Genomic DNA, 19,102 nt, shown 5'->3' on the forward strand with positions numbered 1-19,102 from the left:
CTATCTATCTATCTATCTATCTATCTATCTATCTATCTATCTATCTATCTATCTATCTATCTTATCTCTAACCCTATCTAACTCTATATATTTCTATCTCTCTCTATCCCTATCCCTCTCTCAACCTGGGTCCCTTCAGGCCTTTTGCACTCCAACTCCCAGAAGCCTCCTCTAACAAACCTAATGGCGAGGCATTCTGGGAAATGAAGTCCTTAACAAAAACCCCACCCCTCTGAAGGCCCAAAGTTTGAAAACCACCGCCGTGGCAGTTATAACCGGCTCTGAATCATAATATCTACATTGCTGTGTTAGAATGTACATAACTTCCCCTCCCTCATGAGCGGAAGTACACTCGGTGGGCTCCAGAGGACCGCTTCCGGGTCGACCCGGAAGTGGATCCTCGCGCGAGTGTGGCGGCGTTGGTAGGCCTGGCCTGGCCTTTTCTCTGCTGCTTTCCCTCCTGGAAAGAGGTTGTAAGGAGAAAGGAAGGCTTCGCGGGCTCCCTCTTCGGCGGAGGCCCGAGAGCGGCGTAAGGAGGCACTTCAGGTCCGTCTACGCTGCCAAAAAAACAACAATGTGGTTTGACACCGCTTTAAGCATTGCAGCGCCATCCGAGGGGATCCTGGGATCTGTAGTTCAACCTGGCCTTTGGCCTCAAACGCCAAAGCGCGCGGAACTACAAATCCCAGAATTCCCTGCGCTGCTTTTACAGTGTAAGCTTCGAATGGCTTTTAATTAGATGATGAGAACAATGATGATAATACAGACTAGCTTCTGAGTAGCCTCCCATCATTTGCCCCTCAATTGTGCCCTTTTATAATTTCATTCATTCATTAATATATATATATATATATATATATATAATTTTTATATAATTAAAATTCATAACTAAAATGGTTTTTACGGGTTTTGATGTTTTACTGTATTTTAATGCTGCTTTTATTATCGTTAGCTGCTTCGATCCTTTTGGAGAGGCAAGGTATAAATAATAATAATAATAATAATAATTATTATTATTATTATATAATAACACATTAAAATATAAATAATAATAATAATAATAATAATTATTATTATATAATAACACATTAAAATATTTATTATATAATAATATATATAATATAATATATTATTGCATAATAGATATTATATATATATATTATTTAGTCAATATTAAATATATTATTATTATATATAGTATAATTTATATATATATTATATAATAAATATAGTTATTATTATTATTATTATTATTTATTGCAGACGTACCTCGGTTAGCAAAGCCTCTGAGGAAGAAGGCGCTCCCAAATAATCTTGCTCTCACCTCAAATCTACCTCTTAATTTTAGATAATTTTTATTTTAATTTAAAAAAAAATTAGTTTGTGCTTTAATTTTTATTGTTATCGTTATTTTCTTTTTTGTTGTTATTTTTATGATTGGGAGGAAGGGATATTTTAAAATCATGAATTTTATCCTGTATTGTACTTTACCTCTATTTTGTCTGTAATCCGCCTTGATTCCCTCAGGAAAAGACAGAATATAAATAAATTATATGATTAATAATAATAATAATAATAATAATAACCTTGTTTGAGACCGCTTTAACTGCCCTGGCTCAATTCTAGGGAATTCTGGGAATTGTAGTTTTGTGAGACATTGAGGGGTTTTTTTTGGTCAGAGAGCTCTGGTGCTGCAATAAACTACATTTCCCAGGATTCCCTGGCACTGAGCCAGGGCAACTAAAGCGGCTTCAAACTGGATTACTTCTGCAGTGTATATTGGACCATTAAACCTCCTTCCTTCCATGTATTAATGGAATAAACCTCTAATAGCCTTGCAGAGAGTTATGCTTACTTGCATACTGCTTTCCCAGACTGACAGGGCTCTGCCTTTGAATTCTATGATAACCTTTTTACCATTTGAGTGCCTTAAAAATGTAATCTTTCCTCCTTCCCCCCCCCCTCCTCTCTGACCCCTCAGCCTTTTTTCTTTGGTCGCTTTGAAGCACAAAAGCCTCCATCATGGATTTCCAGCACCGTCCGGGGGGCAAAACGGGCAGCGGAGGGGTGGCCTCTGCTTCGGAGAACAACCGCGACCGCAGAGAGCGGCTGAGGCAGCTGGCCTTGGAAACCATCGACATCAACAAGGTGGGCTCCTGGTTTGATAATACAGTGCAGGAAATATTAAGCCAGACATATCCTGACCAGGAGAGCCAGTGTGGCATAGTGATTTATTGCATTGGACTATGACTCTGAAGAACTTGATTGCCAAATCAGTCATGAAACCCACTGGGTAAATAAGGGCAAGTCGCACTCTCTCAGCCTCAGCGGAAAGCCATGGCAAACCCCCTCTGAACAAATCTTGCCAGGAAAACCCCACAATAGGTTTGCCTTGGGGTCACCGTAAGTCGGAAATGACTTGAAGGCACACAACGACAATCCTGAGCAACAGAGGTGGGCAAATTCTGTCTCCTAAAGTATCCCAACCCATCTTTCTGTATTAAAAAATAATAACCTCAGCACAATTATGGGTTTTGTCCCCTCCCAAAACCATGGAGAAAATCCCCCAAATATATGAAAGCTCACAAAAATATGTCCATCCACACATGTGTCCCGGAAACTCCTACCGTCCCCAGATACTTCCATTTCCCACTATAATTCCTCTCAAAATGGTGACAGGGAGTCTGATCCTGTTGCCATTTTGAGAGTGACTGCAGAGTAAAATGGAGGCATTTGGGCTTGTTGTGGGAAAGCCGGATGAGAAGAGCCCTCACAAAGCTGCCTATGCCTCTGTACAATGGTGCTGCTGAAAAAGTGGTTTGTGGACTGGTGACCCATCACTTGCTGATCCCTGGCCAGGAAAGAACGAAACCTTTGTGTCAGTATTTCTCTGTGGCTTCTGCAGAGCCAAGCCTGAATCTTCATTTAAAAGAAACTAAATAAAATTCTTCTTTTTCTCCCCATTCAGGATCCCTATTTTATGAAAAACCACTTGGGCTCTTATGAGTGCAAGCTTTGCCTGACGCTGCACAACAATGAGGTGAGCTCCTGCGTTTGCCAGTGCGCTTTCTCTTCCTTGGGGAAGTTGAAAAGGATGTACATCCTTGGCATACATGAGATTCCAGGTTCAAATCCTGACATCTCCAGTTAGGGGTGGGAAGAGTCCAGTTTGAAAACCTGAAATGTTACTACCAGTTGGTACAAATGATACTGAGCTAGAAGGAGCTATCATCCAACTCAGTCTATGGCAATTCCTTATGCTCCCTTTTTCTTGCTTGGAGCTTGCCTTGTCCTTTCTTCCTTTTGAGACCCAATCTTTGCTTATTCTTTATTCTTCTTCTCACCCAACAGGGAAGTTACTTGGCACACACTCAGGGGAAGAAGCATCAGACCAATTTGTAAGTGTTGGCTAATTGTTATTTTTTAATTATTGAAGCCTTCTTTCTTTCTTCCCGTTGAAAGCCCTCCAAAAGAGAGTGTGTGTGTGTGTGTGTGTTGTGGCCAGGGTTTTGTTAAAAGAACTGGGTACAATGTGAGTCACTTGCCGCCAAGAAAAGGAAACTAGGCACAGGACTTTCTGGGAGGAGGAATGGAAGGGAACGAAGTCCCAACACTGAGTGACCTTTTCATCTGGTTGTCACAGAGCCATCTTTTGATGAGGGCTGCTGTACATTTTACCTTTACCATATTTTAAATGTGTTTTAAATTGATTCAAATTTGTGTTCCAATGGCATTGCTTAATTTAATTGGTGTGTAGTGTTGGGTTTTAAGCTTTCACCGTTCCTGTCACCATTTTGAGAGGGACTGTAGAGGAAAATGGAGATATCTGGGGAAGGTAGGAGGTTCAGGAGAAAGGCAGGGTATAAAATAAATAAGGGGAAATCTTTCCATCTTCCCTACCTTTTCCTGTCACCTCTTCTGCCCCTACAGTTCATCCTTTTTTTTGTTATTGCTTGGACCCAAATAATGGGTGCAAATAATGTCTTTGGAAACCAGACAGAGGCATGCAGTTTTCAAGGAGGTAGCTGTGCCTTTTCTTTTTTTTTTCTTATTTCCCTTTTGGCCAGAGGTGGCCTTGGCGCTGCCTAGGAAGTATCAATTTTACGACATCCAGCGGTAACAGACTCCATTTGATAACAGACCATCCCTGGGTAGCATTGTGAGGGCTTTGGCTGCGCCTCAGTTCCTCCCAGGAGAATGTGTGAGTCTTTGTTTGAAAGCACACGCTTGTCTGAGGCCTGTCTCCCACCATGGCGGCCACTATGCATCGTTGGTGGATTGTGCTCCTGGTCATTTGGAAGCAAAAGGAACTCCCAAGGTCCCTACAGTCCCTCCCAATTCCAGTATAAAAGCAGCATTGCAAAATCTAAGGACCTCCAGATGCAGTGGTGAATCCTAAATCCCATCATCCCTGCTAGGCTGGCAATGGATGATAGAATGGCAGTTAAAGTGGTGTCAATCTGAATTATTTCTACAACCAAAGAGTTCTGGTGTCTCACAAAACTGGAAATCCCAGGATTCTCTAGGTTGGAGCCATGGCAATTCAGGTGGTGTCAAACCTATATTATTTGTATAGTTTTTGTGGGTTTTTCGGGCTACGTGGCCATGTTCTAGAAGAGTATTCCTGATGTTTTGCCAGCATCTGTGGGAGGCATCTTCATCTTCTTTTTCTCTGAAGATGCCAGCCACAGATGCTGGCGAAACATCAGGAATAAACTTTTCTAGAACATGGCCATGTATCCCGAAAAACCCACAAAAAAGTATGGATGCTGGCTATGAAAGCCTTCGACTTCATATATTATTTCTACTGTCTAGATGCACCCTTAGTCTACACATCGAAGCATCTCCAGTTAGTAGGGCTGGGTGGCAGTTGATGGGGAAAGATGCATGTCCAGAGAGTTGCTGGCGGGTAGAGTAGATAATACAAATTCATGGTTTTGACTAGTTTATGGCAAAATTCCTATGTAGAGCAAGGAACATCCACAGCTCAGTCTCAGAGCATCTGTCCTCCACCAGCCACAGGTCCCAGTTACAATGCTGTGTCGCTCCAACTTGATGGAAAGTCCCAAGGCAAAGAGATTGGGTATTGGTGGTCTGTCCCAGACACAAAGAGGTTGGCTCGCCTCATTTTAAGGGCTTGAACTGATTTGTGCACAAAACTGAAACGGAGTGGTTTCACAATGCCAATATTCAGCAAGAGCTGCTGTGACATTGCAACGTGTGTGTGTCTGTTGCGCAGCGCTAGCCAATGGAGTGAGTGATGCTCAGTGGATACCGATGCGTGTTTGGTTGCTCCCAGTGCGCATTTGGACACAGGCTAGGAAGAGCAAGAGGGCAACAGGAATGCCAGTTGCACATCAGAAGTGTCCAGTACTTATCAGAAGTGCCAAATGCGCATTGAAGCAATCTTGCCAGAGTCTGGATGCACATCTTCACAATTCACTAGCAAGGTTGCTTTGTGCTTCTGCAGCTTAGCTACAGAGTCATAAAGTTACAAAATGTAAACTGTGATGTCAGATCTCAACCCTTCCTTGTTTTTCTCTCTCTCCTATTTCAGAGCTCGGCGAGCTGCAAAAGAAGCCAAGGAAGCCCCAGCCCAGCCTGCCCCCGAAAAGGTGAAGGTTGAAGTCAAGAAGTTTGTGAAGATTGGGCGGCCGGGTTACAAGGGTAGGTGGTGCTTAGAAGCCTTACACTCTCTCTCTTGTTCCCTTGGCAAAGACCCCTATTAACGTTGTGGCAGGGAGCTAGACCTCATTGTAGCTTGTAGGATAAACGGAGTGATATGTACGTATACTAGTTCCATTTATAGAGTCAGGCAAGCCAGATTTGGCAGCCTCTCTCAGTCACAGAGGCCTGTTACAGACTGCCAAAATAAAGCTGCTTCAGGTCTCTTTGGAGGTATGCTATTTAAATGATGCATGGGTCCTAAGAGTCCGGAGGTCGTGCCAAAGCCACACTCCATTCCTAAGCACTGGAGTGCAGCTTTGGTGCAGCTTCCGGATTCTGAGGATGCATGCATCATTTAAACAGCATACCTCCAAAGAGACCCGAAGCAGCTTTATTTTGGCAGCCTGTAACAGGCCAGAGATTGCAAACATTTGCATGTTTTTCCATGAAGAGGAAAAGCCTAGAAACCTGGAAATTCAGCTACTAGTCTGTTAGGGTTTGTGCAATTTCCCTATACCCATCAGGATTAGAAACTTGGTCTCCCTTTTTAATTAAAGGGCAGAGTCTCAGGATCTCAGAAGTGGTGCTTTTGAGCTCCTGTGGAACTGCAACACACATGCAATGTAATGAAGCCTGTACTTCTTGGCAGTGCCAAGCTAAGTATGTCCTCTCTTTTTCCACCTCAGTGACCAAACAGAGGGACCCAGAGACAGGCCAGCAAAGTCTGCTTTTCCAGGTAAGACCCAGCAAATTCTTCCTTACCCTGTGGCTTTTCTTGGTGCTGCCTTTACAACATAAAACAGCATCTTATTTTGAAATACACACTGAGCCCACTGAACCTCAAGCCAGGTTTGTTGTTGCTTCTTTGCCGCTAAGTTGGTTTTGATTTATGGCAACCCTTTGAGAGGCCCTTTAACCTCTCAAGTTAAAACAGAGAGGTACTTTTTCAACCCTCCTTTATCACTTGTTGGCAACTGGCATCTAAACGGCCCTTTTTCTTGCATTTGATCATCTCTACTCTCCTGACAGATAGATTACCCAGAGATCGCAGAGAGCATCATGCCAAGGCATCGGTTCATGTCAGCATATGAGCAAAGGATTGAACCCCCTGACCGCCGCTGGCAATACCTTCTGATGGCAGCTGAACCATACGAGACGATTGCTTTCAAGGTGACCAGAGATGCCACTTCCTTGTTTCTTTTTCACAATCTGTCGTTTGACCAGTTCTATAGTGGAGAACTTTGGTGTATCAAGCTAAGTTATAGATGAGTTCTCCTGCCAAAAAGCATATCTCTTTCCTGCCTCCCATTCTGTCTCCCCACCTCGCTTTTCTCCTTTCAGTCTCCCAGAGCACTTGCAGCTCTCCCTTTTCAGCCTTGATCTGAGATGACCACATCTATCAAACCACCTCCCCTCCTTACCTCTCTCCTCAGAATAGTTGGACTTCTTTATCCTTGGTATCTTGCCTTGCAGCAGTTTTGGCATCACTACTAACGGCTTCTTGCCTTTCTCATTGCCCAGGTCCCAAGCAGGGAGATTGATAAAGCTGAAGGGAAGTTCTGGACTCACTGGAACAGAGAAACGAAACAGGTAAAGAGTAGCCAAAGGAGGGGAGCTTTGCAGCCCACAAATACCTGAACATTTGTAAAGCTAGTTTGAAAAATGCTTATATATATTTTTAAAACTGTATTTTGTTTTAATGTATGTTGGGAGCTGGTTTGCATCTAGTTTTGGAAGAAAGGCATGGTGGTTATAGAAGGAATAGCAATCAGCATCATCTTTATACTGTATAAGTAGATAATGTTGGTGATGATGGTGATTAAGGCATCTTACAACAGTTAAACATTCAAATGTTAACAAGCAATTAAAAAAACTAAAACATCAGTGAAATCAATAACTTAGTTTTAAAAGAAAAAGGGAATAATTTAAATCATAGTCTCTGGTCTTGCTGCACACAAACTGAGTCCTTTGTTACTATTACAACTATACATTTAAAAAGTAATTCTACCTTCTTGTTGCTCTAATGCAGTGGTCCCCAAACTATGCCCTTTAAAAGATTTTGGACTTCAGCTCCCAGACGTTTCAGCCATGTTGGCCAATAGCCTGGGATTCTGGGAACTGAAGTCCAAAATCCCCTAAAGGCCACAGTTGGGGACCACTGCTCTAAAGTAACAAAGTTACTTTCAGTTACCTTTTTAGTACATCTGAATGGTACAGGTTGTTGACCTGTGGTACAAAACACAAAGGTTCTTCCAAGGTTAAAAAGAGGTGGAAAGCCAGCTTCTGAGCTCTGCACCAAACTATGTTGAGGGAGCATTTCTGTATCCATGCTCTCTGAATGTCCAGTTCGCTGTCTCTTACAAGCCTATTGCTCTTCTTGTTGGAAATAACACCCCGTCTCTCTCTTTCTCTCCCTTCTTTCTCTTCCTCTTCCTCCTCCAGTTCTTCCTTCAGTTCCATTTCAAGATGGAGAAGCCCCCCGCGCCCCAAAGCATCCCCGCCGGACCAGCCACAGTGAAGAGGCCCCCACCTCCACCTCTCATGAACGGCCTGCCCCCTCGGCCGCCACTCCCGGAGTCCATCCCGCCCCCTCCTCCGGGAGGCATGGCCATGCCCCCTATGCCTCCCCCCACGGGGCCTGTGCCCTTGCCCCCGGGGCCGCCTCAGCTGCCCCCAGCTCCAGGCGTCCCTCCTCCAGCCCCAATGCCCCCGATGCTCAGGCCCCCTCTCCCCACAGAAGGGCCTGGAAATATTCCTCCACCGCCCCCCACCAGTTGAAAAGATTCCCCTCGTTCCGTTTCTCCGGTTTTGCAATGCCATTTTTCATCTTGGTTTTTGTCGTTTTTTTTAAAAATGAGTACGCCAGTGACTTTTGCCTAGAATCTTATATAGCTGTATTAAAAGCAACAAAAACCTCTGCTTGTTTCCGTTGCACAGATCTCTTTGTCTTGACTTCTAAACCTCTGTGGAAATAAGTCTCTTGTGCGTCCAAAGCTTCTGAGTTAGTTCTCCATTGGTTGGGAGGGCAGATTGGGAATTCATAAGCTAATGTGCCGTGTGGATTGAATTAGTGAAGTAAGGAACAGCAGGTTAGTGATCCCAAAGCTCTTTGTTGTATTGCTAGATAAGTTTAACCCTGCACTATCTAAAAAGTTGAGAATGGTCCTATTTAAGACCTGATCTGGGAAATGTTTTTGACACTACAGGTATACCTTGGTTAATGAGCCAGATGTGGTCCTTCTTTAAGAAAATTTAGTGTCGAGAGAGACAAGAGGTTACATCTACAAAAGAGAAACAATGCAATTTGACACCACTTTCAGTGCTGCAGCTGTGAGATCCTGAGGTTTATAGTTCTACAGGGCCTTTAGCCGTCTCTGCCAAAGAGGGCTGGTGCCTCACCAAACTACAAATCTCAGGATTCTGTAGGATGGAGCCACGGCAGTTCAAGTGGTGTCAAACTGCATTATTTGTGTGGTGGAGATGCACCTTAAAATTGCATGAAAAGACACACACCAAAAAAAGTATTTGAACATATTTCAGAAAACTATCCAGAAATAGCTATTGTCAATGAAATCCCCAGATCAAGTACAAGTTGTGTAATCAAACACATTTTGAACCTTCTAGACACCATTTGAAGGCTTTTTCTAAAATATATCCAAGGATTACCTTTAGTTATACCAATCTCTATTCACTTATCGCCTTACAGATCTGTGCTTTTGAAACACTTGGGGTTAGGCTTACCTGCTTTCTCTGTTTTTCTTTCGGTTTGCATGCTCAGTCCAGGATTTCGGAGGTAGCTGTTGTGTACCTTGCCTGTTGTAGGCAGGCACACACGCACCAGCATCCAACAAACTACAACATGGCTGCTTGTGACACATGAGACAACAAATTTTGTGTGAGAGAAGCAGGTGAACATCTATTCCAAAGGAGGAAACCTTCAGAGGTGTCATTGATTTAATGTGGGCAAGAAGTTAGCAAACTAGAGAAGTCTTTAATTTCGGGTCTAGTAGGATATGAGACAGTATGCGTTCTTGGAAACATTTTGGACTACAATCCCCAGGATCCCCCATCCAGCATGGCCAGAGACATTTGTTGGAAGAGTAAGGGGCAGCTAGCTAGAGGGATGTGTTTGCGTGTCAATAAAATATACAAACTTCACAGTTTTAAATCGCACACACTGATCCTCTGTCTTCCCCATATGATGTTTTCCTTCACTGAATGTATTTTCTAAAACCCATGTGATATAATAAGGTGAAAGTGGGCATCATGTGGGACTACCACTCCCATCAGCCCAAGCCAGCATACATAAGGGAGGGACGCTGGGACTTGCAACCCAGTCACACCTGGTTTTGTTACTCCACAGGTCATTGTGACTAACAAAAGCCCCTTTGAATTCAAACTCTTTTGAGATGCTCGCTCCGATAATACTTTTAGAGCCACCTCGGGAGATGTTGCAGTCTAGACTGTTGGTTTTGTGTGTGTGTGTGTGTTTTGTATATGATGGTTGTTTCGCTTTGATCCTTTGGGGGTGGGGGGCGGGATGCGATAAAAGACATTTTAAGTCAAGGTTGAGTCTAACCGGGAGGTGTGGATTTTTGTGAAGTCTCTTTGTAGATAACCAAAATGCTGAAAATAGAACAGAAAGGGTTTCTTTGAGCTGGCCATTGCCTCCCTCCTTGCAAGAATGCCTTCAGGGAGGTGCCATGTGTGTTGTCGAGTCAAGGACACAATCCAAGGAGGCTTAAAGAAGGGGAAGTCCAGCCACTTCTGCCTGGTGTATGTATGTCTGGTCTTGTGTGCGTTTTTTTCTCCCCCCTCCTGTCTTTCCAAAAATGTCTTTTCTTGGTTCTGGACTTCTCTGGAGAGTTTTGGGGAAGGTGCTTTAACTCTCCAGAGGAAGCAAGACCATGCAGGTTGCAGCCGGAGGGCTCTTGTTGGCTCTCTTGTTGGTCCTGGAGGCCATCTCCATTCCTGAAAAGGAGAACCTTTCAGAAGGACTTCGGACAGAGCCAGAGGTCTCCAACTTGAGAAGATCCGAGACTCCAGAAGAAGATGAAATCCTGGCTGCGTCAGACATCACAGGACCTCGATCCCAGGTCTCTCTTGCTGTGGTCAACCTTCAAGACCATCGTGGTGGCCATGTCCAACCTGGCCAGAACTTTGCCGGCAGAGAGGTGTTGGGTTTATGGGCCAGAGCCAGCTTCCAACCGTGGCCCCAAGGAGTCCCAGAAGAGCCCGTCTGTCGGGTGAAGCTGGACCGGGGCAGCCTCTGGGCTCCCAACCACCTGGAAGTGGTGGGACTCCTGACCAGCTATGACAGCGGGTTCCTCAAGGCACTGAGCCGCTTGGCCTGGAGCCAAGAAGAACTGGAGACTTTTGGCTTGTGTCCGACAGAGACCCCCCGCGGCCTCCTCTCATCCCTCCAGCGCGTTGGGGAGAGCCTGGCCGATCCGGGGGAGAGCCGGTTTCTCCTGCTTCATCTGGAAGAAGGTAAGCGTGGAAGAAAACCCAGAGGCTGAATGAGTTGGCTTCTGTCAGAGGGGAACTCAGGAAGCCAGAATGGATGAGAAAATGAAAAACTTCTGCTGTGAACAATGCTCTTAATTTGTTTACTTTTTCATCAGTCATTGTCCTTGTCCCCTGTTCCATCATTTCCTTCCTTCCTTCTCTCTTTCCTTCTCTTTCCCTCTTTATTTCTTCCTTCTCACCAGCCCACCTGCCTTCCTTCCTTTCCTCTCTATCTCTCACCTTCCTTCCTTCCTTCCTTCCTTACTCCCTCCTTCCTTCCCCCTTCTTCCTTCCCTCCTTCCTTCTCTCCCACCTTCCTTCCTTCCTTCCTTCCTTCCTTCCTTCCTTCCTTCCTTCCTTCCCTCCCTCCCCATCTCTTTCTTTCCCTTCAATAGAAGCCAGAGTGGGAATCTTATAGCCCTCCAGGTATTGTTAGATTATAGCTCCCAGCTGCCCCAGCCATCCCAGGCAAAAGTGGGAATTCTGGCAATTGCGAAGTTCAGAATCACCAGGAGGGCCTTCTTTCCAGCCTTGCTTTAGGATAAGAATAGTCCTGTAGGATTGGGGTGGGGTGGGGTATTTAATCTAGCAAGATGTGGTCTTCCAGAGGCTGTTGGACTGCGACACCTGTGATCCTTCTGGCTACACTGACTGATGGGAGTTCCAGTCCAACAAGACCAGATATCTGGGGGAGAGATATAAACCTCTCTCCCCAATCTAGCACAATAGAGGAAGCTATACATTCTGTTCTTTAGAGGAAAACAGATTTGTTTTTTGCATGCTGGTCATTATATTGCCGAAATAGCCCTATCATTACAGGAATTTTGGTGCAGGTTGACAAATTCTGAAAGTTATAAGTCCAAAAAGCATCTTTTTAAAGCAGTCTTAATGTCCAAGACTCCAAAGCAGTACAATGAATATGCTTAGTTACTGTTTCCTCATCTTGAAAAAGGGAATACAGCCGGCCCTTCTTATACACGGATTTTTTATACACGGATTCAAGCATCCACGGTTTGAAAATATTTTTTAAAAAGTATAAATTTCAAATATCAAACCTTGATTTTCCATTTTTTATAAGGGACACCATTTTGCTATGTCATTATATTTAAAGGGACTTGAGCATACATGGATTTTGTTATCCATGGGGGATCTTGGAACCAAACCCCAGCATATAACAAGGGTCCACTGTATAGGAAGGATAGCCTGAGATTGAGCGTGGCTGACTCGAACTCAGAATAGAAATGCTCCATACTGCAACATTTTATTACAGGGCTCTTTCCCATGCCTTTTTTTCCTTTGTTATCTATGGCTGTATCCACACTGCAAAAAATTATAGCAGTTTGACATCCCTTTAACTGACATGACTCTATCCTACAGACTCTTGGAAGTTGTAGTTTGGTGGTTTTATTCAGTCTGGTCTGTCAAAGAGTCCTGGTTCCTCACCAAACTACAGATCCTCTGTAGAACAGAGTCACAGCAGTTGAAGTGGTATCAAAGTGCTTTAATTCTTCAGTGCAGACATACCCTGTGAGTAGGGAATTGTTTTAGGAACCCATAAACAAACAAACTCAGTAAAGAGGGGAAAGTAGATTTGAATGATTTTATAGCTGGATTTTATTTTATAGCTCACAATCTATAAATTTTTTCCAAATTAATATAAATCGATAATAATTCAGAGCAAGAGAGAAACGAGAATTTAGAAAATGGCAGCAGAGAAAGAAAAGCACAGTTGAACAACACAATCCCCTCAAACATCTCTCTTAGGGCCAGAATACCCAAGCTGGCAGAATCACAAACTGATGAACAATTGAACAATGCAAAGCAACAACTGCAAAATGCTGCAAAAACCCTCTCTGGACCAGAAAGTTCACATCGTTTTGAGATAAAAACTCCCAAACCGCTCCGGAGATAGAGGGATTGCTGCCTCCCATAAAGGGATGCTTTTAGCGTTAGATGTTTTGAAAGGACAGGCTGATCCAAGAGAGAATTCTTGGCAGTTTTGGCGATGGTTTGTTATGCTTAATAATAATATAAAGAAGTCTCTAGATAGAGCAGTTCCTGCTTGGCAACTTTTGGGAAGGGCAAAAGTCAGAGGAACACAACATAACTCCCTTGTTGCAACAACTCCACTATAGTTGCCAGTTTTTTTTCTGGGCATGCAGGTGATGGTTTCTAGAGACCTAGATGGGTCAGGTCTAGATTATACTATTGAAGAGACCTAATTTAGACTCATTTAATCAATGGGAGAAGGGTAAGTCGGCATTTAAATGTACATTGCAATGAATTTTAAGCCAGCCACTTATATATATGTGTCTATCAGTTCAATGGGATCTGCTCTAGTTGGGGACGGATTTGGAGTTGGGCCACTTCAGTTTTATCTTGTTACTGCAGCGACTGCTTAAGGAACAGCAAGGGGCTGGATTACATGACCTCTAGGATTGTTGAAGCAAAAGGGATTTTTTCTTTTTGAAAGCCTTATTTTTAAACTTCTTTCTTCCGACAGTGAAATGGGAAGCGGAGACAAAACTCCGCTTCAAGGTGGTTTTTCAAGAGGATATTGAAGAATCCTTAGGTCCTCTTCAACATGCCCTTTTGGTGTTTTACCGAGGAGGAAGAGAAGGTGAAACCATGCCTCTGGAGAAGTTCCTCGTCGGAGGGGAAGGTCTCCATCAGGAACAGGTAAGCCACGGTTTTAATAGACATTTCCCTTCCATACACATCACTGGATCTTTTTCCTTCCCACTCTGAATTAAAATTAGATTGTGAATCCATTTCACAGATGAAAATCAGGACATTTGTGGGCCGAGAACGTCAGAGTGTGGTCAAAGGGGCATAAGTTATTAATAAGGAAAAACACGTAAGCTAGGAGAAGTTGAAGCAGTTTGCTTTTGCCTGAACCAACAGGGAAAGGCAAAATTCTTCCCTTTCTTCTCCTTTCGTCCCTGCTGAATTAATTGACTTTGGCACTTTGAACTCAATTTCCAGCAATGGAAGTAAGCTGGGGAAAAGAGGGAGGAGAAGACAGAAACTGGGATGGTTGAAAAGCATCTGGAAAAGTGGGATGGGAATGGGTTAATTGGGAACTGAGACACTTGGAGATTACTTTATAGGGATAGGTGCTCCTCCTGTCATTGGGATCCCAAACTATTTAATCCCAATTAAATCTCTGCTGTCCCACTTTTCAGCTCTTTTAAAAATGTCCCGGTTTCTCTCTTCTTCTCTTCCCGCTTTCCTCCTTTATTTTCAGCTTGCTTCAATCGCTGCAAATGGTTCAAAGTGCAAAAGTCATTAATTCAGCAGAAGGAAGAGGAGAGGAGGGTCAAAATTGTTTCCTTCCCAGGAAAAGCAAACTGATTCATCCTCCACCTGTAATTTGAAAGTCTGCATCGGTACCTTGGATTCAGAATAGGAACACCTTGGCGGCCGGTGCAGTTCCTTTAAATATCTTCCATTTTTCTCTGCAGTCCCTCTCAAGGGCCGTCCCATCAGGAATCCATTACAGTGGTCTAATGAGGAAGCTTCCAGTCCCTGATCTACTGTGGTCAGTTAACCCTATCCAGGAAAGGACTGAGTGGGGGAACACTTTACTAGTTGAACCTGTGCCTGCCAAGGTCTCATTTACATGCTTTGTTGGTCCTGTGAAAGTTAATGTATTTCTTTCTTTCCGTAGGAAGTTTGCCTCTCCAGGAGAACACAGTTCCTCGTCCTCCAAGGTTCAGAGATTTTGGGGAGACCTGGCCCTGGGCATTTAAGCTTTGACCTTTCCTTGGAAATCAGACGCCAGAGCAGTGAAGGTACGGTTGTGGTGGAGAGTTCCACATGCAAATGTCATACCCTCCAACTGTCCCAATTTGGCAGGCACAGTCCCAATGAATCCTCTGCCTTCCCACTTTTTCAGCTGCCTTTAAAAATGTCCCAGCTTCTCTCTCCTTCTCCCACTTTGTCCTTTTGTCCTCGGTTTACTTCAGTTGTCGAAAACATGAGTTCGAAGTACAAAAGGAGTTGGCACTCAGTTGAGAAAGAGGCAGAGGCAAAATCTTGCCTTCCTTGTAAACTGACTGACTGGACTCTGGGAGCTGCAGTCCAAAAAAGTCACCCTTCTGAGCTCCAAATTCTCTGTGTGTATAGGTCACGTGTCGACTTACGACAACCCTATGGATGTCCTAGGCTTTTCTTAGGCAAGGAATCCTGAAAGGTAGCTTTGCTATTTCCTTCCTCTGAAATATAGCCTCCAGCACTTGGTATTTGTTTGCCGTCTCCTATCCCAGGACTAACCAGGGATGACCCTGCTTAGCTTTCAAGATCTGGAAGGATCTGGTGCCTTTGGGGTTTTCTTTCTCATCCCAGTTTCTGTGGTTTTGGGATTCCCAGGGGCTGCCCTCTCCTCCCAGGAAGCTCAAGACCTGCTGTTCGGCTTCGATCCGAAGTGTTTCACGCGTATGACCCCGATGGTGTTGCTGTTGGTGAAGCAAAGGCCCGGAGATGCCGCTCTTCCCGCTCCCTCTTCTTTCCTGGCTGCCAGCGGCAAGTTGGACACAGTCCCTTACCTGAAGCCCAGGTGAACCTTCCCTTTCGCTTTACCAGGTGGTTTCTACCTTTAGCCTTTGGACGGGTTTGAAAGAGTTTAAAAATCATAGTTGCGCTGTCACACACTTTTGCTTATGTCTCTTTATGTTGTATTTATTTTAATTTTCAAAGTTCCTTTGAGTCCACATTTTTGGAGAAAAGATGTGATATGCAGTTGGCCCCCCACATTTGCGGCTCAGACTTTTGCAGATTTGATTATTTGTGGTTTTGACTAATATGTTCTCTCTAGGAATCTCTTAAGTCCTCCAGCGCAATTCTGCCAAAAGCTGACCATAGAGTTGTGCTGGAGAACCTAGAGTTGTTAGGGAAAACACTTCTCTAGGCATTTGTAGGTCCTCCAGCATGAATCTGTGATCAACCTCTGGCAGATGTTGACCATAGAGTTGCACTGGAGCACCTGCAGATTCTTAGATTAAAAGAATAGTGTTTTTTTATTTGTGGGTTTTCCACATTCACATGGGTCCTTCACTCCTGATCGCACTGTAAATGAAGGAGGTGATGGTGATGAGTTCTGTGTTCTGTCTCTGCAGCCGTTTGCCTGCCTTTGGCGTGGCCGAAGTGCCGCCTTCCGATAGCGGGGCCACCAACTTGACCAATATCTCAGTTCCAGAGCCCACCAGCACCGGACGCTTCCTGGAGGCCCTCTCTCACTTTGTCAACAAGGTGCTGAGTCCCTCAGGCGATCCACCCTCCGTCTCCAGGGTCCACCTCCGGCTGGATTTCGACACGATGGAGGCTCTCCCTCATCTGCGTCTCAACCTGTCGGAGAAAGTCGCCTTGGAGCAGCTGGTGCAGTCGGAGGACCACTTGGTGGTCCTTTTTCCGGAGGACAGCCAGGCCTTGATGGAGGAGCATGTGGGGCACTGGTACTTGGAGGGCTCTTTGCTACAGCAACTTTTGGAGAAGCTGCGCTTGGTGATCCGCGAACTGAAGTCCCTGCCTTCCTTCCAAGCCAATGCGGACCTTTTCCACACACTCCTGGGTTTCTGCTACTACCCATCGGGCGGTCTTTCCCATGGCGATTCCAGACAGGTGGAGGGACCGAGAGGCCGGGAAAAAATCCACAGCCTGCTGCTCCTCAAGGCCCTCCAGGCAGTGCGGGCCCGCTGGCGAGAATCAAAGAAAGCATCCTCCCGGGCCAACCGTAGCGCCCGCAACCAGGACGACTACTGCCAGCTGCGGGAGCTCCAGATCGATCTTGTCTCCACAGGGTACATCATCTTGCCGGAGTCGTACAATGCCAACAACTGTGTGGGCCCTTGCCGGAGTCCTTTATCCACCCGCATCTCCGACTATTACTCTCACACCGTCTTCCTGCTGCGCATGCATGAACAGGGCATGCCCTTGGACCGGGCCCCATGCTGTGTCCCAGTCAAATACTCCCAAAGCCACATGGTCACCTTTACCAATGATCAAGGGCTGATGGTGAAGGTGTACCCAGACATGGTGGCTAAGTCGTGCGGATGTCGATAGAGAAAGAGAGGGAAAGGGGGCTCCCAGGCTCTCCTGGGAAAGTATGACATGCTGGGCCTGTCGCTTTGGATGGCATGACGCTCATACCCAGAATCTCCTTGGTGGTAACATACACTGGTAAAATCCCAGATTAAGTATTAGAAAGAAGTACCACGGACCTCCTTTCACAACATTACGGAAAATACATATACAGTCTTCCTTCCATTCTTGCGATCTTCGCTTATGCGCGAGGGATGAATGGAGGGAGAACGAATGGGGCACATGCTCATGGCACGTGTCCGTGCCCAAACGCCCATACCTATATTCAAGCCAATGGGGCTTGAATACAGGCAAAACTCCATTTTTGTGAGAGGGTCTGCAGTGAATCCCCCATGAAAAAGCAGGGGCAACTGTACTGATTTAACTCCTGGTTGCAGGTACCTGGTAACGCCTTCTGCAACATTTCTGAAAGTAGTTACTGTATATACTCATGTATAAGTCTAGAAATTTAGGTTAAAAAATTGACCCAAAAAACCTGAATCGACTTATCCACAGGTCAATGTAAGTACCGTATTTTAACTCAGATAGATAGATAGATAGATAGATAGATAGATAGATAGATAGATAGTGGGGAAAGGCAAGAGTTTAATCTGCCCTAGAAGCACTGACCCCCTTCTACTCTCTCATCTATCCAACCTTTAGTATGTGCACTAATAGTTATGCCTGCTGGAATTTTGCAAGTTCTTTGGCATTGTTTTCCTTTACTTTGTCCTTTACATCCTTCATTACATGCCCTTGAGTTTCACCCTTGACTTATCCACGGGTCATTTCAAAATGCATAATTTTGGCCCCAAAACCTGCCCTTGATTTACACATAAGGTCAACTTATAGTCGAGTATATACTGTATGTTCCTCCGGTGGTCTGCTTGAGCCTCTACCTTCCTCTTTGTCTTGGGCATCCAAGGCACTGATAACAATTCTGATTCTTTATACAAGTGTAAACTACTTTCTTTATAAAGGTACATACAACAAGCTCTCTCACAGAATGATTCTTGCTTGCATGTTCTTATATGCTGTGAAATACAGCTCCTGCACAGATTAATCTAGGATGGGTCAGGGAGATGTCTGGAAATAACATGTTCCTCTTTTGCCCCAACCTCCCAAAGGAAAATTGAACAGCTTCTGCTCTGACTTCTCAGCTGCCTTGCAGACTTCAAAAGCATTTCTTTTTAGTTTCGTTTAAAAACAGAGTCTTTACAGTGGTGGCTCCACAAATCTTTCAAGTTTGCTGCTTTGGTATGTACAGCCCCTGCATTCCTCTCTCTGAATTTGTCTTGGAGGATTTATTTATTCCAAGCTGCTCTCAACTGATATTTTTTGTTTGGTATTCAGTTGCTGTTTAGTTTTAACTGCAAAGGCTATCCAGTTCTTTAAGAATATTGTGGTGTTGTTGTTGTTGTTACCAAATTACATACCGGTTTTACTCTGCTGTTTACCAGCCGCTGTGAAAATATTGGGTAGTTTGGAGTGTGTTTTAGCTTACAGATCCTGCGGTTTGTAATTGTTTTAAAATGTTTGTGTGTATCTTTGAGATAGAATTGATCGATATTGGAAGTCAATCTACCAGTTCAGAAATAAATAAGGGTTAGAAACTTAAGGTGCCTCTTTTAAAAATGATATCTAAGCTCTTCTTTTTTGGGGGGGCGGGGGAGTGATTGAATTTTGGTGACCAATGCCACATTCTCTGCTCAGCCCTAGAAACCCACTGGATAACTTTGGGGCGAGTCACACTCTCTCAGCCTCAGGGGAAGGACATGGCAAACCTCCGCTGAACAAATCTTGTCAAGAAAACCCCATGTAGGATTGCCATACGTCAGAAAAGGCATGA

General features: G+C 44.5%; 2 protein-coding genes across 2 annotated transcripts; both read left to right on the forward strand.

Moving 5' to 3' along the window:
* Positions 1-43: 43 nt before the first annotated feature.
* On the forward strand, positions 44-8,584 carry SF3A2 (splicing factor 3a subunit 2). The gene is made up of 9 exons (XM_089535548.1): positions 44-546; positions 1,982-2,148; positions 2,969-3,040; positions 3,352-3,398; positions 5,558-5,667; positions 6,354-6,403; positions 6,697-6,837; positions 7,189-7,257; positions 8,110-8,584. Exons 2-9 carry the CDS (start codon positions 2,023-2,025, stop codon positions 8,443-8,445), a joined length of 951 nt encoding a protein of 316 aa, XP_089391674.1. The 5' UTR covers positions 44-546; positions 1,982-2,022; the 3' UTR covers positions 8,446-8,584.
* A 1,869-nt stretch (positions 8,585-10,453) lies between these two features.
* Positions 10,454-18,853, forward strand: AMH (anti-Mullerian hormone). The gene is made up of 5 exons (XM_089535550.1): positions 10,454-11,157; positions 13,679-13,854; positions 14,846-14,969; positions 15,547-15,733; positions 16,293-18,853. Exons 1-5 carry the CDS (start codon positions 10,575-10,577, stop codon positions 17,233-17,235), a joined length of 2,013 nt encoding a protein of 670 aa, XP_089391676.1. The 5' UTR covers positions 10,454-10,574; the 3' UTR covers positions 17,236-18,853.
* The last annotated feature ends 249 nt before the right edge of the window (positions 18,854-19,102 follow it).

This window comes from Sceloporus occidentalis, unplaced genomic scaffold (genome assembly GCF_023333645.1).
Source record: "Sceloporus occidentalis isolate IW3139 unplaced genomic scaffold, rSceOcc1.0.p SCAF_8, whole genome shotgun sequence".
Classification (NCBI taxonomy): domain Eukaryota; kingdom Metazoa; phylum Chordata; class Lepidosauria; order Squamata; family Phrynosomatidae; genus Sceloporus; species Sceloporus occidentalis.